Source organism: Zootermopsis nevadensis, unplaced genomic scaffold (genome assembly GCF_977971745.1).
Source record: "Zootermopsis nevadensis isolate Lab colony 2312 unplaced genomic scaffold, Znev_1.0 Znev_ptg000007l, whole genome shotgun sequence".
Lineage (NCBI taxonomy): Eukaryota > Metazoa > Arthropoda > Insecta > Blattodea > Termopsidae > Zootermopsis > Zootermopsis nevadensis.
The window spans coordinates 9,082,603-9,107,494 of record NW_028259139.1 but is presented as its reverse complement, the minus strand read 5'-3'; the positions used below and the strand labels follow the sequence as shown (position 1 = coordinate 9,107,494).

At 36.0% G+C, this 24,892-nt stretch overlaps 1 protein-coding gene across 2 annotated transcripts in view; it reads left to right on the top strand.

Annotated features, from left to right (window-relative positions):
- Window positions 1–24,892, top strand: part of loh (thrombospondin type 1 domain containing lonely heart) — a 237,466-nt gene that overhangs the window by 6,316 nt on the left and 206,258 nt on the right. Inside the window, exon 2 of one of the 2 annotated variants that reach the window (XM_087344195.1) lies at window positions 4,644–4,741. Coding sequence is in view for 1 of the 2 variants with exons in the window: in XM_022062385.2 (XP_021918077.1) it covers window positions 8,153–8,181 (29 nt within the window). In the remaining variant the exon portion in view is untranslated. Of the gene's footprint in view, window positions 1–4,643; window positions 4,742–6,936; window positions 8,182–24,892 lie in introns of those variants that run through there. The other variant, XM_022062385.2, reaches the window with a different exon arrangement.

Below are 24,892 nucleotides of genomic sequence, written 5' to 3'. Positions count from 1 at the left end.
TAAGAACACGTGACAGTTCAGCATATCCTACCTTTAGCTGGTGGCTAGAAAGTTTATTCAGTTCATTTTTAAATATGTTATTTTGACCAGTTAGGAACAAACATGGCGTACCCCCCAATATTTCTAAAGTCATTTCCCTGTAAACTTATTATCTCGATATTATGTCGCAGAAGTTATGTGAGTCGAGTCTTTTTACAAAATCAAACAAGGATATTTTAACGATTTTTTTTTCTTTATTCTGATTTATAAAACGGATATATACCCTTTTTCCACCAGACTGTTGATGCGTTACACATCTGTCTTCTGGTGCATAATATGAGTACGCAGTGCCCCATCGTCCAGGTACCGGTAAGTCAACAGTTTTAACATTACGGAAGGAATTTCCTTCTAATTTAATATCGCCCAAAGCGAAGTGGCTGGAGATCACTGCTCGTTGCAGCACACAAGACGTTCCGTTACCACCCTTTCGTCCTTCGGAGTTTACAAGGTCAAAGGTAAAACACCCGTGAATCATTTTAGTACACTGGGCAAGTATTAGTCGGTCTTTTCAAACCAGGGAAATTACAAAAATGCGACCGAATCAACAACATTATTATTAATATTATTATTTAATATGTTAGGCTGATGTAAAAATTAACGTGGTTCACGACAGAGTCTAGTGTTGCGCTCTTGTGGACAGATAATAAACTGAAGAGTTCCATAACAGATTAAACTTTCATGACCAGTTGAGCTACTATCAGCTCTTCGAGAAGAACTCTGCTTAAGGAGTTGGTAATAAAATTAATTTCTCTGAGAGAAACAATGGCGTGGAACTTAGTTCTAGGGTTCTAGATGTCTTTTAATAATGTTTTCAAAAGTATGTCTCGAGAAAAACAGGTTTTTGCATCACGTAAATGAAGTTAGCTTTCAAATTGACTTGTGGTATTGTGGCTTACGACACCGTTACACACATATTCTACCCTGAAGAAAACGCTTTTAACCAACTGCGGTTCTACGTCGTGCCATAACCCTGAAGATCACAAGACAAACTTTTACCGTCTTGAATAAGTCAGACCTCATAAATATTAAGAATTTGATACTTTTAACAACCAGAAAATATTTTTAATAAATCGGTTTCTCATATTTTTCTTGGTGTTCTAATTACTTTATCTGGTCCGTTGCTAGACGGATTTGTGTCCAGTATTCATGACAACTGAATCGGGATTTATTGAGCAAATTTTTAGCAGTTTACCTGTCGTTTTGTATGGGTATGAAACTTCTGTCTCTCACCTGAAGTTAAAAACAGACATTTTGGGCGTTTGGAACAAAGAAGGAAGAAATAACAACAGCTGGTTCCAGAAAAGAGAGTTCCGTGATTTGTAATCTATTTGGGAAAAATCCGCGTCAGCGAGAAGATAAGATTAAAATGGATCTTATAGAAATAGGGTATGCGAGTTGGATTTAAGTTGGTCAGGATAGGGACCAATTACGAACTTCCTTGAATGTAGTACTTAGATTTTGGTTCTGTAAAAAGTAGAGAATTTACAAGCAGAGATACTGTTAGACTCTCATTGACGTATCTTCTTGAATTTATTTATTTATCGGTTACACACGCCTGTGTTGTGTTAATAAAGTTCAATTCGGCCCAACTTGAACTTGTGTTATGACAAGGAGATTTATTTTAAATCTGGCTATTAAATTTAGTATTTAATTAAAGGCGATATAAAATTGTTCTTAAAATTTGTTTACGTACATTTATTCTTAGCGTTATAATTAGTCGCTGTTTTACTCCGAAAGTGACTAATTTAGCTTACGTATATTAACGTATTGGCTGCCAACACAAATGCCAATGTATTGGCTTCGTTTTATGTTGTCTGGTGCAGATGATCTGGGCGCCACTGGCATATTCTGTGTGCACACGCTCTGCTGGGTCTGAGATAATACGAACAGCTGCCTCAGTCAGATTCAGATATATACTTTTTGTCACATTCGGTTTGTTTAGTGCAGAACAAAAGAACTTTCTTAAGAGCAAGTATGCTAGAAAAAAAAAATTCGAACAGAAGGTGAGTGAATAACTTGAGATGCAGATAGAAATGGGTACAAAACACAAGCAGTTATAAGAACTTTAAAAATATTTAAATTATTTATAATTTAAATTTAATCACTAATGAATTACAAAAATAATCAATTATGACTTTATGGGATTATAAATGTGGTTTGTGAAGTTATACCGCGGGCCACTACCGTGATATTTTTAAGAAAGGATTTATAAAATCCATAAAACCTATTATTTTTATTTTAATTTTGTAGGTTTTATGTGGATTATGTTCGGTTTAATTTAATAGAAAATATTATAAACTCGGATCTTCTATTTCCATTCAGTGATTTCGAAATCTGCTGTCTTATTCAATATTTTGGCACATCGAAGCGAAAGAAATGAGCATTTTGGTTGTTCTTAGAATGACGATTATAAACAAAATCTTCTGCGGCAGATTCGAGTGGGTTTGTTGTTGCGTTGTCACTTGACTGTGGAATAATTTAAAGTAAAGACACTCCTTGTTTGTTTATTTATGTACTTCTATGGCTCTTGACTGCACTTAAGTGAGTTTACAGTCACTCCCCACGTGTTTCTGTGCTTCAACACAATGTTATTGCCTGTTATAAACAGTAAAGTACATAATTTGAATTTTCGCAGAACTCTATTTTAAAAAATATCAGAAATTTTTGTTCTTCCTTTAAAGTACAAAACCGTACAAAACAACTGTACGCGTATAAATATTATTAAAGCAGAGAGTCAATAACAATAGAACTAAATCAATAATAAGATCTGTGTATGATCGATTAATATCATTACGATAATTTTTATACAAAGTGTTTTCTCCCATCTACTGCTAGGTCTCGTAAGTGGTCTCATTCCTTCGGATTTCCCGACAAAATTTTTTGTGTGCATTTCTCATCTCTGCCATGCTTATTACACGCCCCGTCGATTTAATCCTTTTTGATTTAATCACTCTTAATAATTGGAGAAAAGCACGAATTATTAAGCGCCTTGTACAATTTTTTTAATGTCTTCAGTCATTTTGAAGGAAATGAAGGAAGAAAGTTGCACAATTTTTTTTTGTCATAACCATATTTTTATCGGTCATTAAACCATCATCCCCTAAGAGCATACATAAATATTTCTGATTAATCTGATGTGAAAATGTTAGCCTGTGTAACTTAATGAGAAAGCATCGTTAAATAAACTTAGAAACATAATTAATACCATGTCTTTAATGTATTTTCTTCCTTACACTGATTAAATACAATGCCCTACTGTTTAAACTCTGTAGTAATTTTTAATTGCAATGCTTTTTAAGGTTATTTGACCAATGAAATTTTGGCATAAAATGAAAATCTTACTGGACGTTAGAGATCTGTTCGTATGTTTAATCAGTTAAACTGGCCAACGGATTTCGATAAAATTTGGTACTGGAAGTTATTTTGGTTTGCATGGATCCATTTAAACCCATACTTTACATGTAGCTCAATTTAAAGTTTAAATTCTTATGATATACTGAGTTCTGGCACCGTGTAAACTCGTCAGTAGATGTCAGCGTTTCGGATAAACATACAGTCTTCATCTTCTACGTTGAAACATCAGAGACATGGAGGCAGCTGTTTCTCCAAACGTTGAAACCTACCTGCGAGTCTGCAAGGCGTCACAAAACAGAAGAACGTGGTCATCTTCACCTCCACGAGGGCGTCAAATCTCACATCTGTTTATCTGTTGCATCTAACTGTTAAAGGAACTGGACGTAGCAGGACTCGTGGACTGACAGAAATTTATATTTGTTTAATTTCCGTGACATTACGTCATGTGCCAGTTCGGAGGCCGTGCTTATGAATAGAAGTGACATGGGGTTGGGCTTTGTGGTCTTTATATACGAAACCGCCCCATTTTAATTTTACGCTCCTTTCTCTTGAAGAGAGGGCGTCGAAGTTAACACGGTTGGCCAGGCATCGATAAAACAAGCTCGGAAAGTTTATTCCATGCCGGAATACACTTAATATCATCATTCGCTCCTCGCAGCGTGCTTTTATATATATTCAAGCCGCCTTGTTCGGTATCGAAAATACGATTTTGAGGTCGTGCAGAATACCATAACCTCCACATCAAGTTTAATCCAAATCTGTCCAGTGGTTCTTGACTTGAATCAACTTGACAGAAAGACGAGATAGAAAGCTTTGAGAACAGAAACTACATCTGGTACTTGTGTTGGCAATCAAACCCTGTCCTTCTTAATCTTGTATAATAAAAATAATTTTATTGTATATTTAGAATAATTATTATTATTATTATGTAATTGGCCATCTGATTGTTGATACAGCACTGTAATAATAAAGAATTTAATTTAATTTAATAATTTCAAAAGTATTATAAGACGTTCCTGGTAAACAATCTAGCATGGAACTACAAGAGACAGTAATGTTGGAAACAGTACAAATCTTGATAAAATATTTTCATATGTATCTTCCAGAAACTGCTAAATAATGAGCCAAAAGAATACGTTTGGCCACGGCCTATTAGCAGATATCCTGGAACAAAATAAAAAAATGAGAATAATAGTAAACATTTTAGAGCGGTTGAAATGGATTTCTTTATATTTATTTTTATATTGCAGCAAAATTTCGTCATGCGGAAGGTAAAGGGCTACCTCTGAGATTCATAACACCGAGGACAACACAGGTTTAATTCTGAGATCTCGTATTCACATGATCGGTAAGTTAAGCCCTTGTTCTTAGTTGTAATCCGTGATAATATTTTTCTGCTTACATTTTAAAAATTAACTGGGTTATATTGTTTCCTGTAATTAGTGTGTTTTTAACTTTACTTTAGAGCTGAATCTTAATGGAGTACGTTAGCTTAGAAATGCTCGAATATAAATATTTCAACACGACTTTATGTAGCTTAAACACTGTAGGACCACCGACATTATTTTCTAGGCTTCATTGTCCCTTGGCTAATGTAAATTTTTATATAACTGAAGCTTCGAATGTTGTCTCTGCTTCTGTCTTCAGGTAATTGGTTATTATTACACTGAAATATTTGTTATTAATTTATTGTTTTTAATTTGAGATTAAAGACTAAAAATAACAAATTCCTTGAAGACTGTTTATAGCCATTTCTTTAAACGTCTTGTTTATAATATTAACTCCAGAAATTGGAAATTTTCACAGAACTGTTTTGTATCTTAATAAACCGACTAAAACATTTAGGGAATTTCTCTTTATATTGGGTGATGTTTCAGGTTCTTAGCAAAGACGTTTTTTTCAAGATGACGTCTGGGATATTCGTCCATGTAGTCTGGTAGATATTTACCGACATTTCAGAGATGATATCTCCTTTATGATGGAGGCAGTAAACAGCTCTGAAACGTCTGTAAATTTCTACTAGACTGCATGGAGTAACATCTTGGAGTACAGTCATCATCATACCTTTAAATGGATGGGACGGTATTGTGAATCAGGTTTTGTAACAAAAAGAGTCTGTAATCAGCTCGGATTATGAACAGTGTTTTGACAGGATTGTTCATTTAATGTGTAATAAATGTTGAGACTATGGAAAGAAGAAGTCGCGGTCTAATTCAAGATGTTATTCCGGTATTTGCATGGAGAGACTGAGGAAAACAACAAGAAAACGTGTTAAGATAGCCGGTCTCCGGCCCATATTTGAAACAGGGGCATATTGAAAAATCGTGTAGAATGTTTTACTCCAAGTAGTCGGGAAATTTGATGTATTCGCAGCTTTTACATTCACCCACATTATGTAAATGTGACCATGAACTCTATGTTGCTTCATGTAACATACTTTTACACACGAAATGTTTACTGCCTTATCAAATCATTTTATCCTCCTTGACAACAGATTGATGACGAAGCAGTTTTTTTGCCAGTGAACAAAACTTCTAGTCTGTATGGGTTAATAATACGTAGGGAAATTCTTAGCGTCAGGCGGAAAGGGATAAGTAATGCCTATTTGTAATCCTTTATGCTGTATAGTGTCCCCAAAACGTCTTCATGACGTGGCACAGGGTATAATTTAATTATTAACTCCATGGAACATAATTATTCTTGAGATGCTAAGATTTGCTTAACTTGTCAATAAATGACCAGCCTTTTGTTCATCCAGATGTTTTAATATCGTTTTCAAAAAGAGCCCACTATTGATGTCTGTCCCGAGCTAGATAAATCCAATTATCACTCTTTCACTCTGTATTTTGACAATTTCAATATGTTATTTCCTTCTGCCCATTTTTTTACCAAGTAGGCCCAGGCCTTGTGTCATATCTTTACCGTTTGTTAACAAAAATAATCCTATTCCGTCTGCAGTGAACAAACATGAAGACCAGTATATGCGCAAAATTTCACAGAACGCGGTTTATGAAACACACTATACTTCGCTTATTACTCTGATAATCAAAAGAGGTCCATAAATACGTTGGGGAAATGCAGAGTTATTAATTGTTAAATCAGGTGGTACATATGGTTACCATCGGGCTTCAAAAGGATAAATAAAATGACCTGTCATATAAAGCAGTGGTATTCAACCATTTTTTGTTCGCGTACCCCCAGATATAATTTCTTTTCCAACTTTGTACCCCCAAAGTTGTTAGTGTATAATTCAAGTTATACATAATATATAATCTACATCTAAAATAAATTAAATAAATTACATTACTGATTATTCAGTGTTTATCATAAAATAATATATATATTTTTTAAATTTCACATACCCCCCCCAAAGATGTCTTCGCGTACCCCAGGTTGAAGACCACTGATATAAAGTATCCAGCGTGACGTCACTTGGACTCAAGACTGCGGTTAGTAGGTGCAAGCTTCGCTCACAGATGTCTCTGAGCTCGTGCGCGCGAGGTCGCTGTACACACCACATGGTGAGCAACCAGTCTCTCAGTTATCTTGTGCAACTACTGGTGTGTGTTTATGTGTGGAAAGCGTGGCGAAGTTGCAGGGCCAAAAGTGGCCAAAAACGAGTAGGAAAAGATGTTGGCGGCGACTGGGCCTGTATCGCCGCCAGCCAGGCGTAGTTACCGTCGTAATTAAAGTTCATATCCACTTTGTTGGCAGTGATTTCGACCGTTATATACGAATTGCGAACTTTTGTTTCAAACATTTCCGATAACCTCTACTCGATACAGTATCTTTCTAGTTCCCTGCGTTGATTTAATCCGTTTGTAGTGTAAAACAGTGTGTAGATAATTTTAAAAATTGCACTGTAAGTCACCAACTAATTATTTGCGCTGTAACGAAGTCTTTCAACTGTACGTGTTGAAAACGTTTCGATTATAACGCGCGTCTTTTGAACATGCTTTGCAGATCCACAGGTGGCTTGTGTTATTATTGTGACTCGAAGTGTTTTATAATTCGTACACATCGGAATATTCTGATGAAGAAATTTATAACACTTCGTTAACAATCAGTATTATACACACACTTACGAATAACATAAGAACGTTGTACCGTCATTAACGGAAATGTTTTGTAACTAAATGTCCCATTTGACATACGAATGAATACACTTACCAGTGATATAAGAGTGTGGCACTGTTCTAAGTATCTTTTTAATGGAAATATACTTTCGTAACTGAATACCTTATTCAACATATGTAATTAATTTTGAGATTAAAGTAATGTTTATATTTATATATTCGACTTCTGATTTGTTTTCGTTCGTTTGAAAACCAGTATAGGATTACATTGCATTGTTACGATCAGTTTGATTTCCGTGCTTTTTTGTGATGTGCCGAGAATGTGATATTGGAATGTATTTGAGTACAACGTTTTATTATTGTAAGTAATCGTGGACTGCTATTGTAACAAGAGAAAGGGACTTTAAAACCTGTGAGGTATGATTAACCAGGTAACGTGTTATTTGACTGACATAATGGCGGTGTTGCGGTGAAGTGGGGGTGTTTGTAACTACACGTTGCATTACGACGCACCTTGGAGCGTCATTTTAAGTGGTCCAGACGAATTGAAGATCTATCTGCTCTCTCTCGTCTGCCAAAATAGCGAAGTCCTCATCCTACTCGCTCATCAAACTGTGGGCCTTGGTCAAGGACTTCACCGAGAAAGCAAAACAAAAAGGAAACGATAATAAAGAACACAGAACATGAGGCGAGAAATCAGCTGGGCGCTGAGGTAAAGTACTGCACTTATTAATTATATTATTTTTTCGCCAGGAAACGGAAAATCAAATAATAGAGTTAAAACTTTTTATAGTTCTCATTACTTAATTGAATTTACAAGCACGGTGATTACTGTATATACCAGCCACAGTTTGTATGCGTTTTCTGTGATGCACAAAGTAAAATAATTATTGTTTTCTTAAACAGCATTAACCAACTGATCAACGTAATGGTCTAGTGTGGTGTTTTCTTCGCGGTACGGACTGAATTCTTGAATATTATTTTGTCGAGCTTCGGCTTCAAAGGGTTTAAGACGACGCTATAAGCACAGGGGCTTCATGCAGTAATTACGTTCGCATTTTCAGATTGAATTTTTTAAAGGAATTCACTCCACAAATTTAGGTACGTAAGTAGGCAGGCGATTGAATTTCTCACAGTACAGACAACCAACCATACTACCTTCGTTGCTGAATGTATTATTGTTCTCCATCAGTTTAATGTTAGGTGTCCTTTAACCAATTCAAATCTTGTTTTGGTTTCGGATTAAACCAAACAACCACTGGGCATTGGGTTAATTTCAAAACGAAAAGTACGACACACAACAGGCAGATGCACTAACAGATATCAACGTACTTCGCACTTGACTAACCGAAAGAAGAATTCATAAACTTTCATTTACAACTGAATTCGTTCAAAACAAATAACATATATATTATAAGGCTCTTGGTAATGCCATCCACTTGCATTTCCGTTATATGCATTATTTCTCGTTTTAGTCTGGCATCAATTTTATCGCAAGTCGAAGTTAAGCGGTCACTAAGCACGCCAGTTTCGTATTCGGAAAGCCCTGGTTTGATTCTCAGTGCTGTAAGCGGGGTAAAGACACACAATATGCGTTGTTGTACAAACTTACAGAGAAGTAAGTTTGTAGGAATGAAACAATTGTATTCAGTTGCTGTCCTATTAAAAATCGAACAAATTTAATTACATAGACTGGAGACAGCCCAGCAGGTGTATTCTAATAGGATATAAAAAGTATATAAGAAGCAAATACCAGGAACATGAACTAGGTTCTTTAGTGCAAAGACATTTACTTTCCTGGGGGGTTTTATAAAGAAGTTTAGGTGATTATAGAGACATGGTTCTCAAACAGTGGCGTACGAACGCTTTTGTAGTATGTAAAATTTTTAGGGCTGCAAGATGATTATTAAAAATATATTGTAAATGTTAAACAGGCAACTGTCATAAATATTTTACGTTACTGCCCCAGACAAACCGGGAGAAACTGAGGAAATTCAAGAAATACCTAATTAAGTTACTCAGTCCTATTCTGAGTTAAGGACACTTTAAAATACGAGCCTTTAGTCCAGTGTGTACCCAATTTTTTATAGGGGTTTTAAAGTTTCGGGGGGCTTGATGCTGATCTCTCATCCCTATCTAGTACCAAGGTAAAGATTGCTAAGGGTTGTACATTTTCTCCCCAGGCGTCTGTATTCCCTTCAGCACCAGAGACGTTTTTTCATCGTCTATGGTCAGCTTGACCGTTGTTTTCACCAGAGTCTACATTACATCTTAATAATAATAATTCAAGTCATTTATTTAATATTTATAATAATAATAATAATAATAACAGCAATAACAACAAGAAAGGATTAAATCAAATCTAAAAGTTTGTGACGATGCTGAGTTATTTAAATAAAAAGTTTTTTGGATATTTTCCATCGTTTAGTAAAATAATAAAATACAAACGACGTTTCGGAGATGAGGCTCTATCTCCGTCTTCAGGTACGTACTATGTTCAACAGATTAGGTACCTGAAGACGGAGATAGAGCTCCATCTCCGAAACGTCTTTTCTATTTTATTATTTTATTGACGATGGAAAATATCCAAAGAACTTTTTATTTAGGAAAGTGTTATATAATTCTCTGGAATCCATCATTTATTCATACAGTTAGGTTAGAAAAATGCAAGAACAAGTGTGTGATAAATACCAGAGGTCTGTAATATTGTGATTATAAGTTATGATAATTCTCCTGGGTTAAGATAAAAATAAAGATAACCAAGCACTAAAGCAGAGAGCCTTGAAGACGTAGAGGGTAGTGTTTCTGAACCGGTGATAACTTTTTAATTTATGTTGCTCATCTAATTCTGCTTCGGCTATGTTTTGCCTATCACAGCCGGAAAATATTTAATAAAAAGAAAGGTATTTTCTTTCATTCTTTCCTTCCAGCGACTAAATCCTTTGTGTTGAACATTATTACATTTTCCCTTTCTACATACTGCCTAGATATTCACTCTTGACGATGGGTTGTAACGCCGTGTGGTCTGGTAGAAATTTACCGACGTTTCAGAGGTTCTTGCTACCTCCATCAGCCATGATGATGGAGGCAGCAAGGACCTCGAAAACAGCCAACTTCTTTTAATGTTGTTCCGCCATTAGTAACAAAGCTTGATAAAATATTTCACAATCTTATTTTAACTCTGTTAGGAACTCCACAGCTTCAGGTCACTGAACTGAACAGAAAATTAGTTGTGTTACTGGAGGAACTGAACGCTATTCATCCCGAATCTCAATTTGTTACGTAGTCAGCGTTGACACGAGTTGAATGTGACTTCAGTCCAGTTAGTTTCTGAGGAGTATCGGGTTAAGATCCATCAGCCTTGCTTCATCTGAATAAAAAATTATGAGCGGGGAGGTGTAATCAGGTTTGGAGTTTACGCAGTTACCAAAAATCAGTTTTAATAACTTTTCATTTATTGTTGTCCGACCTTTAGCAAAACTGAAATATATCGACAAATGTTAGTTAACCCCCCCCCCAATACAAAATTTTGTGAAAATCTGTTAAACGGTGATCAGGTTGATAAAAGAGTGGCACAGTTTTAAACCTTCATTTTAAAACGTGTCTAAAATTTGATATTGCCCTTTGGTTCATACCAATATACAGTTATGTGTATTGAATGCTTCTGAAGTTTGAAAAGAAATCAGTGCGTTAGCCTATGACACGTCTGTGCTTCAATAAAGAAGTGTTTTATTCAATTGACAGCTGCATTAACACTTCAATTCTTCTGTCTGCAAAGACAATCATCATCCAAGTATCATAGGTCGTACTTCTATACTTCAACAGCTGTTTGTCGAACGTTTGATCTGACCTGGTATTACGTCACGATTTTCAATAAGAGGATTGGTATTTTGAAAGCTTTTCGAATGAATGGCGTTGAAAGCTTTATTATCACATCAGCAGCGGTTATAAATTGTATTGTTTCTATAAATTGAATTTTCTCTTTAAAAGCTGTATCCATTAGCGGTATAGTACTCTGTGACCATTTTGTCGGTGCTTATTTGTGCATTATTTAACGTTGGATGGTAAGATTATTAATACACAGTTAATTGGAAAGGAAGCATTTGTTGCTGAATTCTAATTTACTACTCCAGCATTTACTTAGAAACTGAGAAATTCCACAAAAACTTGAAATTAGGATAGCCGGTCTTCGGGCCGAGATTTGAACCCGGAACCAGAATATAAAGTAGGAGTGGCTATAACTCAACTGCACGTTTTTTGTTTTGTTTTTTTTATATTTTTTTTACCACGTACTACACGGATGACGCAACTGTTTTGAAAAAAAGATTACGTCTATAAAGTTAGATGAGCATGCAGTGTTTGTATATACTGAATCTCTACAAATCACAATTAAATTCTACAGACAGATTTCGATACAGACCTCCCGCTTCAAATTTAATCAAAATCCTCAAAATAGTTTAGGATATGACACGACCTTCCCATAATGCATCAATTTTAAACATTTTTAAAATTAATATTTTAAAATATAATCCTCTTTTGTCATACCAACTGTCTATAGATCAGAGCCAATGAAAGGTTTGACCCGCAGATGCTCAAGGCACTGAAAAACGGGTCGCCTAAGTATCTAAGTAAGTAATCCTGTTTTAAGAGATGATCTCCATTCAAGTTATGTTCTTCGCTTTAGCGTGTTCGTCTCTACATTTTCCTTGACCACACGAAGATTCCAACCTTTTCTCTTCGTATTTCTCCTAAAATAAAGCGTTCTTATTAATGACAGTTTCAGTCGAATAATAGATCACGATTACTTAATGGACCACAATTTTGTATACCGTATCCGATGTGAGGCGCCCATCTAGAATAACCAGGAAAAGAGATAAAAGGGTAAAAAAATATGTGCCAAACCGGTTTATACCGAATGCGTCAAGTAGAAGATTTCGTATCAGTTCTGTATTGTCTGGCTCCTGTTTAAAGGGAAAACCTCATCGTCTGAGGTACTAATTACATGTTTTTTTCTTATTATAAGAGTTTAAAATGGGCGACCACTAAACTATTATAATCCTAGGAGAAACTATTAAGGAGATTTAATTGTAAATAAACGACTAATATGTTTGTATTTAATGTAGAGGCCTGAGACCGCTCATCCTGACTTTGGTTTTTATATTATTCCTTCGTCCTTATAGAAAAATCGTGCGATACTATCTTAAAATAGACCATAGAAGCTTCTATGAATCACCGTCCTTTGAGCAGATTATTGTATTTCTGATGTTACAGGGTTGTATTTGAGAGATGCTTGGTTTGAATTCGTTCAGTATGATGGGTCTTATGATTGAGGTTTTTCGTGATTACTCTCAGCATTTGCCATCTAATCCGGAGATATTACAGTGAAATAGGACAAGAATAGATACTATACGCTGAGGAGTTTAGTGATTACGTACACCCGTCGACTTCACTCCACGGTATAAATTTCTGGGACCATTAGACAGGGAGCTGTGTGGTTTTGGACGTTGGTGGTTCAGATAAATCTTCTAGTTTCCCCATCTATTATCCAACACTGACCATCAAATGAATCTCTTTCTTTCATACCGAGGTTTTGCACTGGGTGGAGGTCTGTACATTTTCATTCCCCGACTTTCATATAAATCTGTGTTTGAGCTAACTTTTTTTTTTAGATCAGCTGTTAGCTTGTCCCATTCCACGAGTGGTTGTGAGGTAATATATTACACATAAGTAGTACAAATATTGTTCGTCAAACATCCGAACTCCCAGCGTACAAGTTTATGACTGACGTTATTTAAGGAAAGTAAATATCGTTAATATTTTTTCAAAGAAACTTTGTTACAAACTTGGATAAAATGTCTTATAGTGTTGCGTGAGTTTACAATGTAGACATTGGCTTGTCCGCTAGGAAATCTTAGTTGTAGAATACACTAAATTCCGTTTATAAGGATACGGTCAAGGTAAGGTGTAGCAAATGGAAGGTGTAGTTCGCACTGAGCCGACGGTTATAACAAAAGGTTTCTGAAGTCCTGAACGTTATTAATCGCTGTTCTAATGCCACTAAGACGCTTTAACTGTATAAATGTACTTATATTTTATCTTACCGATATTCTGACTGCGTTTTGTTCTACGGTGTTAAAGAGAGACTTTTCTTAGAACCTTATTTGAATTGTTTGCAGTGAAGAGAAGGAATAAGGATTGTATTATTATTATTAGAATGAATGTGCTGTCTCTGTCTGCTGTACATAAATTATTATTCTTCCCCGCTTTTAAGGGATTTTTGGCCTTATGAGATTTATGATGTTTAAAGTTATCACAGCAGTGAAAATGTCGAAGTTTTTCTTCTGAGCTCTGACGCCTTGCGGACTCGTAGGTAGATACCACCGCATAGGAGAAGCATGTTTCCGTCTCCATTTGAACCCTGAAGCTGGAGGCAGCGTGTTTGTCGAAAATGTTGGCATAAACACAACATCTACATTGTGATAGTTTGTATGTTATTAATATGTATCTTACAACATTTTCAACGAGCACTTTACAGTATATTATGGAATAAATGTAATTAGGTGTTTAAATCACCAATACGTGGCATTACGTTCTTATGGCCCCTTCATAGTGTTTTGATGATTTCGCGTTGTATTCAGTGTTGTTGTTTTTATAGACTTCTTTCATGATTCAGTATTTTGAAACGAGACAGTGCGTTTCGGTAGCTGGCTGTGCTGCCGTCTTCAGGTGAAAATGCCTATTCTGTTGAGTCCGCTAGAAGGAGGTAATTTCAGTCCCTTGACGGTTTGGTCAGTATTAAATCCAGTCGGTAAATTTGTTGAAACTATTTTTCATCATAATGAGGACACGATATTCTGCTGGATTTTCGCTGGATGTTTTTGAAGTAATGAGAATGAGGTCATGTCTTCCAGTGTGTATCCATCGTCGGTGATGGTAAAAAATAGCGACGAGGAGCTTTTTCGAGCATGGGAATATCTCTTAGTTAATAGACCGAGAAATTGGTGATGTCCCTAGTGTACTGCTGGCACGGTATCAACAATTTTTAGGGGGGAAAACACGGCCCTGAGTTTGTCAACAGCGGGATGATGCAGACTTGCACCCTCGTAACAGATCCTGGAGGTTTCAAAACAGCTAACACGAAAGCCCTCCGTCATTGGACGTGAGCCATTTCCTACTACTTGGAATCCTCACCTCTGTCCTTAATGATCTACCTGAATGTTATCCTCATGTCTCTAACAAGTTTTTTCGAGTATACATTATCAAAGAATTTCCCTACCTAATTTCTGTAATGTATCCGAAGCGTAGCAAATACCAGCTATATTTAGGTCAATTCTCTTTTTGTTTCGTGTTAAATAAGTAGTCCATGTAGATGTTTCACTTTTGCAATGAGGCCTTCTTGGCTTATGAGTTTTCTATGTTCCATCAACAGGGACGTCCATGTGAAGAACGGTACAGTTTTGCCTTCTCACAGCTACGCGCACTCAGACTTAATGGAACGTAGTCTTTACCTTGCGTCTTACGTGAACGCGCGTGTGTGTATCGGTTGATTTCTGTCATTCTTAACATCAGACTCCGATTACAACCTCTAATGACTTTTATTCCTTAATGACACGGCTGATTGCTCGAGAAAACAAAATTTCACTGCAGGGATTTGACATAAAAATTCAGATTTTATGTATTTTTAAACAGTTTATTTAAAGATTTTAACGGTTTGTAGACTAACACTGTTATATTTTATCACCTCGTCAGACGTATGCTATTATCAAGGAAATAATTATATGAATTCTATGCCTCTTATGCTGTCCTGCTAAGCTGAGGAGTGGAAATGTGACATCAAAATGTGAGGATAACGGAGTTAGGCCTGATAGTAAATTTTGAAAGTAACATGTAGATTGCTTTCTTCTGGCCTGTTGCGCCATGTAGTCTGGTAGAAGTTTACCGACGTTTCAGATATCTTTGTTGCTTCAGTCGTCAGAGCGATTGTGGACACTTCCGAAACGTCGGTAAACTTCTACCGGACCACACGGCGCAACAATCCAGAAGACAGCCATCTTCATACTCTCCTCCATGAAAACCTGAAGTCTTACTAAATATATAACTTTATTATATCCTTATTAGGCCTAGTTAGAAGAACCTCGTGTGTCTCTTCACATGAAAAAACTTAATGACGCTACGTGAGATTATGGTGATAAAGGCACTGTACTCCTGCACATGTTTGCTTAACAGGGGAGTGTAATAGTTCGGCCCTTAATATTAGAGAGGAGGGTCTGCATGTTGAAGGATGGAGTCTGGCGTATTCATTTGCGTGGAAATAAAGGTAGAGTTATTAAAATAACAAGGGAAATTATATGTTACTTGAGCATGTAAATATTGGCATTTTTTATTCTGAAAATTCACGGGAGTGCTGTTTGCATTTCACGTCGTGGAGTGAGTTGGTGGCCTACGGTATGTGCTCAAGAAGCCCGCAGTAGCAGCTGGACCCTTCTTCACGCACGCGAATATAATGCAATTATTCTTTTGTTTTCTTGTACCGCACACGACGCCAAAAAAAATTATCTTTTTTCCCCCCTCCAGATTTTCAATTTTTTTTTGCTTCCCGCACTGGGTGATTTACTACTGATGAAACTGAGTATCTTTCCATATATTACTGTATTATGTGTTGTTAGGGATGCACATTACTGAAATAGGTCGATAAATGTCTCACGAGTTTTATGTACTTTGAAGAAAATTAACTCATATTTTTCACCGTAATTTTTCTGTTAGTATGAATTTCAACATTTTCAACACGCTAATATGTAATAACCATTTAATTTCCTAATACTGTAACATAATAGGAAATTTTTAGCTTTTCAAAATTAAACTTGTTTACAATTTGTCATATATTTCAGTACTAAGATGGCTGTCTTCGTGCAGTTTGGTACACGTTTACCAACGGGAGACAGTATGTTTCCCCGAAACATTAGGATCTTCTTAAGAGTCTGCAGAGACTTGCAGCCCAGAACATCATCATCATCATTATCATCTTAACCGCCTTGAGAACCTCAAATATCGCGCGTTTCTTTAGTTATTCGACTGCAGATCGGACCTAGTTATACGACAGGCGATACAGTTTCGGTTTTGATTCCAATGACTCCAGTCACTGGAGCTGTTCTGTCCGGTTATTGTGCTCTAAATGTGGCCTTCAACGTGGGAACAAAAATTATAACATTTTTGTCGTACCGTTATTGTGAATTTAAAAATTTGTTTTCTCTTTAATGGAAACACGACAGGCGTAGTTGCGTGCTGTTCCATCGCGTGACAAAAACCAGTCAGTAACAAGTTTGAAGAACGAAACCCAAAGTGTGTGTCTTTAACTGATACTTAGACGGGAGTTTCCTTCATACGTCTTAATCAGGCGCACAGATTTACCAGACTGGATTACGTCGTAGTATTTACAAGTTCGTTAGTGGAATTTGTTTATTTAACGACGTGTGTGAACATTGCTGTGGCTTGGACACTTGCAGTGGCTTCTGACAACACAGCTAATGAGCCGTCCTCTACACGCGGAACGTTCGTGCAGTGTCCTTGTGCCGTAAACACGAGTCGAAGTGACAACCCTTCAGCTGCAAACCCCTTTAAGTCACAGGTCGTTGTACTCTGTCGGTTCTGTTACTATAGATAACAAATAATATCTTGATTGATGTCACAAGAATTGTTTATGGGTTTTTGTACTTAAGACATTTGGCAAATATTTGTATCTAGGTATTCTCCCTTGGTCTGACTGTCTGTCTATCTTGACTGTTTTTCGTATCTTTTGATCCATTTATACTCTTCTTTAGGTCGTTTGTTGAAAACCAGAGTTTTGGTTCACACAAGAAATTTGGTAAATGTCTTCAACTTTATCTTAATATTTTATGTTAACCTGTTATGAAAACTTTTGTCACAGATTCATCTTGTGTCTTTATAATGTTGCGGTTGGAATACTGAGGATTTATACAGGAAGGACTTCGTTCGTCGTGCATCCTGATTCTTAGTAAGATTATCTTTTTAGAGACTTGGCTGTTGTAGAGAATCTAAATTTATGTATTGAATTTCTAGCCACTCGGTGTCGATTTTATGATCATGAGCTGGATATTAAGGCTTTGTCTCCACTTGTTCACGTAGAGAAGCCAAATGTTTTGGTTTGTTGTGTCTTGTTGATTTTAGAAGGATTTTAAATACACGAAGTGACTTCTGCCAAAATATATCCTTAGAGGGACAAAGAATCTAAACGTTATTCGAAAAGGACTCATTCTTTGTGTGTGTGTGTGTGGGGGGGGGGGGGGGGGTCAGAAGGATTTTGAAAAGCCAGGTCAGCATGCCACGTATTTCCGGTTTGAAAGAAACGAACATCGACTATTATGTTAGACCCTTCTGGTTGTTACTTGACGATAGCGTAACACTTTTAAATGCAGAATTAAACTATAAAAACTGAGGAAGAAACAAATCAATTGTTTGGGGAATTTTTAATGCTAGAATAATTTTGTGTGTTGCCTGACTTTTATTATACACAATTAAGTTTTAGGTTTCTAGAAAGCCGTACGTTCTTCACTGCGACCTGCGGTGATTGGCACAGGTTTTAAAATGAGATTAATGTTATTACTATCTCTGAAGATCGAAACAGTTTAAAGAACTAATGATCTATATATATATATATCGACACATACAGAATGCCCCTAAAAGTTGTATACAAAGCAGGAACTTTTGTGGCCGTTTGCAAGTCAGTTCCTAATCGCCGTCAATTGTGCTACGAAGTTAACCGTGGTCATTTTTAACACCTACACTAGATTAGTTAATTCTCTAAATGCCAATACTGACTTATGTAGTGATTGAGTTTAATAAAATATATTTATTTTATGCATTTAATGTGTGTATACATATTTTGGGAACACTGTGTTTTATCTGATTGAATTTGAAAGTGTTTAAAGGCCATTAATTGCAAAGACGCGAATCTTACCACGATATGAATGTTTATTTATTTATGGTTTATTTAAGGACGTTATCAATGGCTCAGATTGTAACGCGTTCGATGATAGGATGATTAGCGAATAATTAATGGGAAAAGATTTGAAAGGAAGAATTCGTGGCCTGGTTTAAGGTATTACCCGAGCATTACTGGAGGGACTGAGGAAAACATTGAAAAATGTGAACCATGGTAGCCAGTGTTCGGGCCGAGATCTGAACCCATGGACTACCCGAATACGAAGGTGGTGGAGTGCTAACAACTCTACCGCGACATTTGATTGTTATGTTAACTCTTACTTTGTTTATTAATGCAGTTTTAACAGCACAGGCTATGTGGAACCGAATACGTAGTGAAGATGATAATGAAACGAAGCGGTTGTGGTCTTTTCGGCATAAATTATTCGAAAAGTATGAGGTGGGAATGACATACGCTTATGTGATATGCATACCAATCCTGTCTTTCGACAGTACTCCTAAAAAGTTCCCATGCCTGCCTACTTATGTAACAGCACTTATCGTGACGTATCGTCATTGCACATTGTATGATTATGTTGTCATCTGCTGACTGTCCTCTGGCCTTGACTCTAGCCGTAAAGAATAAGCATTTTATAACAATTGATCAATTTTTCAGCAAGCTGCATTCCTGTTTAGAGCCTCGCCTTTAATTATTATGTTTAAATTAAGTTCTTGTGATGTATTGGTTGCTTATATCTTGTTGGATACGTGTGCTGCTGTATGTGATTGTGTGACAATGCTGATGCATTGCTGTATTTAGAAACAGCTGATTTCAGGCACCTCGGAGTGGAATTCAAATGATGCTTAAGGGTGTTTTAAATTCCAGAGATCTCATCCCGGTACGGAACAGGCTGCATGTCTATATTAAATGGTAATAAACGTAAGTTTTATGTCGTAGAGGAACGATAGATCATGTCTAACTTTCAGCAAGTTTCAAGTTTTAAACAAGACGAAAATGTTTAAAATTGTTTGTTTCTGTGGATTTATGTCCCAAACAGTTTGTAGCACTGACGATTGGTATCAGAAAGACTGCAACTTTATACACTTATTGTTCTGAAATCTTAGTTTATTTATTTGATTTTGTGTTTAACGCCTCGACCCTCACAGACAATTTCAGGGTTCTACACAGCGACGTTTTTTTTACATCTTAGTTTTTAAAATAATACGGAACTTATATAAAGAAAGTTTACAAAACGATGTTGAATGTGCCCCAAATATTTTTAAAATAGACGTAATAAATAAACTTGGGTTTTAGAACATTTAGTATATAAAAGTGTATGTGACATTGGATATATAAATGTATACTAATAGCTGCCTGGTGACTTTTGAACTCCATATCTTTATAACGCGTCCTATTGTCACAAGGACTGTTAAAACGTTGTTTTAAGGAAAACTTCAATTTATGACGTTGTGCTATCATAATATTCTGCTTTTATGCTTTATTTACGTTAAGTTCGTGTAAATTACGTATAACGGGAAAGCAAAGTCTGTCTGTCTCTCCGTCCACACGTTTTAACTTCAAGTAATACGGGAGATTGAATTGTGTTAAGTGTTTGGGATGTCCACTGAAGTTTTCAAAGAAATGAGAGATAGGACAAAGTCACCGAGAACCAGAAGTCACGAACTGCAGGTGAATAACATTTTTTGTTAGAGCTGTGTTGCTTTGACACTGATTTGGAATCTTGCCGTGACCAATTATACTTTTTTTTTGTATTCGTATTTAATCAGTTTTTTTTTTCAGAAACATTTCTTGGTTCAAAATATTTGTACGTAATACGAAATTATTGTTTCGTAAAGAGCAATAAGTGAACACAAAGTCCACAGAACACATTTGACGTCCACACAGCGTCACAACACCGAGGAACATCATCTTCTTCACCGCCCTGAGAATTTTAAATCTCACATACCTTTCTTTAGTCTGTTGCCTCTAATTTAAGTTTACACACAAGTATTTTAATATTTAAAATATTTGTGTATTTACTTGGATAATCAAACAAAATGAAAGTTCTGAATACAGATGATCTTTAATGCATTACATGTGGTTTACATTCTGGCTGTGATGTTTTAAAATGAATGGCACGCACAGTCACGGGAAAGGAAAGCGATTTATGAAGAAACCACGTTCTCTCCTTGAGTCAAGAGCTGTAATGGCTCAGTACTACAAGGTATATGTAATTTGTCATTAAAATCTTAAAGCGTTCCGCTTAAAGGGCACAAAACAGAGACCAAGAATCATAAGAAGACGTGTTTTACATTAGAAAAAGCAGTTCGTGCTGTAGCTCAGTGTGTCAGTAGACTGCATACAGAGCATAATTCAGATTATAAAATATTTTTTCATATATTACGCCCTGTTCTATTCTGTTGTGTTCTTCAAATTAGTAGTTAGTATATTATACCATGGAAATTGTCAAATTCCTCCAATAATTAATAAATTTTGGATTTGAGTTTCTCACGGCGGTGATTACGAAGATGTAGTCACTCATCACCCTTATGATGGAGGCAGTAAGGATCTCGGAAACGCTTTTAAACTTATACCAGACTACACGGAGGAGCAACCCAGATAAATGATTTATTCCTTGTGCCTGACTTTATTAAGTCTTTAATTGCAGTTGATAGGGTAGGTTATGCGTTTAATGAATTACAATGAATATACCCACTTACTAACAAGGGACTGCAATGAATTACTGTCTGTGAAGTTCTGTGTCCTGTGGACTCTTCCCAAATGGTAAATAGCCGTGGCTTATTGACTCATTTAGTGTCGCTTATAATTTGATTTATGTGATGAACTACAATGTACATACGTACGTAATATACCGGTAACGAATGGTCTATTCTCTGTTCTGTGTTAGGTCTAAGGGTGTCGGCATTTACATGTGCTTGGGCTGGTTATTTCCCACAATAGAAACATTAGAAGCGTTTAGTGTTTGAATCTCCGTACTGAATAGCTCAAATATTTTATACAAATTAAAGTAGGTAACTCACGGAATAACTTGTCGAGAGTAGACTTTTGTGTCGAGTGAAGTAATGTTTTCTAGCTTAATGAACTATGAAAATACGTTGCTAACGTAATGTAATGAATTATAACCTAAGAAAATTATATTACACTGAAAGTTCTAGTGAAAAACTTTTTATTTTAAATGTTAAATGCATGTAAATAGTATTTAGCTTCATGGAATAATTAGGTATTCTATAACGTAACTAACAATTACGAACTTATTAAATACCTAGATATTCTGTGAAATTATAGACTTACACACTTTAACTGTAACATGTAAGCCTATGCCGGACACTCAATGACGGCATTACAATAGATAAACATCAAAATACTGAAATTATGACAGACTTCGTTGTAACGAATCACAAACCGAAGAACACATGTTATGTACAGAGTGATCAAAAAGTCATGCAACACACAGTAAAACATTGATATTTGCAGTTCAATACAGTTCGACTGGATTAATATGAACACAATATCACTGTGAGTGTACAAGAGCCTACGAAGGTTACGTCATGTCATAACCTTTCTTGCGCTAGTTGTTCAATTATCTTTCAACAGGCGAAGGGCAGGGATGGCTTTTTCACAAGTGCAAAGAGTTTTCGTTGTCGGACACTGCCTGGAATCTCGTTATTACTTAACATACTATAATGAGTTTAAGGATACGTTTCCAGATTATCTTGTGCCAAACAAATCGACATGTCGTCTGGTGGACAGATTACGTGGGGCAATTTTTTTCATCGGTTTGCATCAAACATGAGGAAAAGAGTGAAAGCAATCATAGCTGAACGCCGTGGACATTACCAATAAGTCATTAACACTTTTTTGTCTCTGATTTCGAAGTAATTTATTTTTTTGACAGGTAGAACATCTGTCAGGAATGGGTTTCGTGATTTTTCAATCGCTTTATAACTGGTTCGCAGACTGTCCCAAAAATGGACACACAAGGTTAACGTTACGTGTTTTATGTTTGTATAACTTTTGGGACAGTCTGTACAGTACACAAATCAGTATATTGTAAAAAAAATGTTAGGGTGCTTTTTATGTTTTCTGTGGGATAAAAGTGGATCTGTTTTTCGTGTGTGTAGTCAGGTTAAGAGGAAAAAATTAAATAATCGTATCAAATCATATGTTAAGGGTCACAGACCATAAGAATTTCATTGCGATTTGTGACTTGACCTATGAACTCTCAGTGAAGACTACACTGAATGATTGTTGTCTGTTTGTCACGAGTTCTGACGTACTATCAAGTTATGGCACATTAAATTTAAACTGAGGTTTTTGCTTTGTTTTATCGCGATGTAATGGGACATTTTCACGCACATATAAAGACTGGAGTTTGTTGTCTATAAAGTGTGATATTTAATTCATACTTACATATAGTATGATAACCTTACATATAACCTTTATAGATATTAAAGTACTGAACAAAAAATTCTGGAAGAAACTTGTGAAAACCACATTATTTTTTTATCAAGTCCATATAAAGCCTCAAATATAAATGAATAATTGTAGAATTTGCGGGCTGTGAATACGGCAATTTCTCATTAAAGGAGGGAAATTTCTTTAACAGATGAGCGACTACTATCTTCTAAAGAAGAATACTGTTCCATAGAGTTAGTTTTAATGTAAATTACTTGTTAAAAATTCCACCCGTAAAAATTCCCACTGTCTTTTGAAGTCACGGTCACGGATCCATAAACTAAGAAGTTGAAAAAACGTCGTTAAATAACAAGAATTAATTAATCATCAATCGTTGATTATCTTTAAGCTACAGTAACTCCGTAGTTGGTAGATGACCCAAAATCAGGCAATATGTTTGTTAGAGTTTATGTAATTTTGCAAATGACGCGTCGTTTGATTAAACTGTGTGAGTAATAAAATCTCCTTTTACGTTCCTCATGTGTTCCTTGCTGATGGTTGATGGAAACCACAGCGGGGACTTGACATTTCAGAAAGTAACAGTTTAAATTTCTGAGCAAATAATATGAACACAGAGCTTTAAAAATAACTAAATGGTACGAAATGGTTAAACATTGTATTTAATGTGTGTGCCATGTCAGAGAGCATGAGTCATATGTGCGGAACAGATTGAAAACAGGGACAAACTCCCTCAAGTCAGAGCTCCATATTTAAGTCAAAGTTGGTACCCAATGATATTCAATCTTAACTAACGCAGATGTGTGTGTGTGTATTAAAACAACATTTAATAGACATCTTAAAAAGCAATGTCTAATTGGTCTCTGTAATGGAGAAATGTTCTGTTTTCTGTGAGGTAGGAACTATTTTTAAATATCTGCACACGAGACTCATTTACCACTCTCTCCGTCTCTCTTACTCTCTTTGAGTTAATTAAAGAATGGTTAATTATTAGGGCGGCTTATTAATGTTTATTTATTAAGAAACCGTCCTCAGTGGGCTTGTTTTATAAAAATAAATGGCAGAATACCGAGTTTACGTTTTATAGATAAGGCGTTGTAACGTAAGAGGTGTGGCGTGGTGCAGGCTGGGAAGATGGGAGTTTTAAGAGGATGCATAAGTGCTTGAGAAGATACGAGATCATTGTGGACAGAGTTTAAGGTTCTAAACACGCAAAGATTGTAGTGAAACTGCAGATTACAGTCAGTTTAAAGGGCCAGAAATGGTTGAATTATCACCACAAAATATTACATTAAGGTTATTAAATCAAGTAAAATGAGATTGGCTAGACACTCAGCACACATGGGAAAGATTAAAATTCTTCCGAAAATCTGAATACGAAGACATAACCGTTTCAGATAAAAAAAAATATAAACTTTGTGGCGTTTGGTGTAAGGCAGTGAGGTGGATTTAACTGACTCAGGATGGAATTTATTCCCGTAATGTTTCTCAATCTGTGGTCCGCCTGTTGAGTAGATGCCACTCAGTTTATTTTTATGCTGTCTTGCTCTAAATTTTAAGATTTTTTTTCGCACTTTTACTTCCACACTGTAATAAAAACGTTACGAAGGAAACTGTTCTTTTTATATTTTAGTTTGCCTGTTTTATATTTAATTAGAATATGTGTTGTTTATCTTGTTGTCAATATTAAAATTTATTACTGTAATCAACTGTGTCAATAACAATTTGTTAATCCAGAGGAATCTTTTCCAAACTCTGTGTACAACAAACACAAGAAAAGAAGGACAAAATACGAGGAACATAGAGAATGGAAGGAAAGAATTGGGAAGGATGAAATACATTTTTCTACTGCTGCTTTATCTCCAGTCAGATTACTATTGCAAAAGGAAATTATTTACTTTACAAGACTTTGTGGCACCAGTGTTCACGCCCTTGACTTTAAAATCTACAGGTGTACAGGAATATGCCGTGTGGGAAGGAGACACGCAACTTTACCCACGCTTCTGTGAGTTCATCTACAGGTGACCCATTTCGAGCTCCCAAAGTCTTT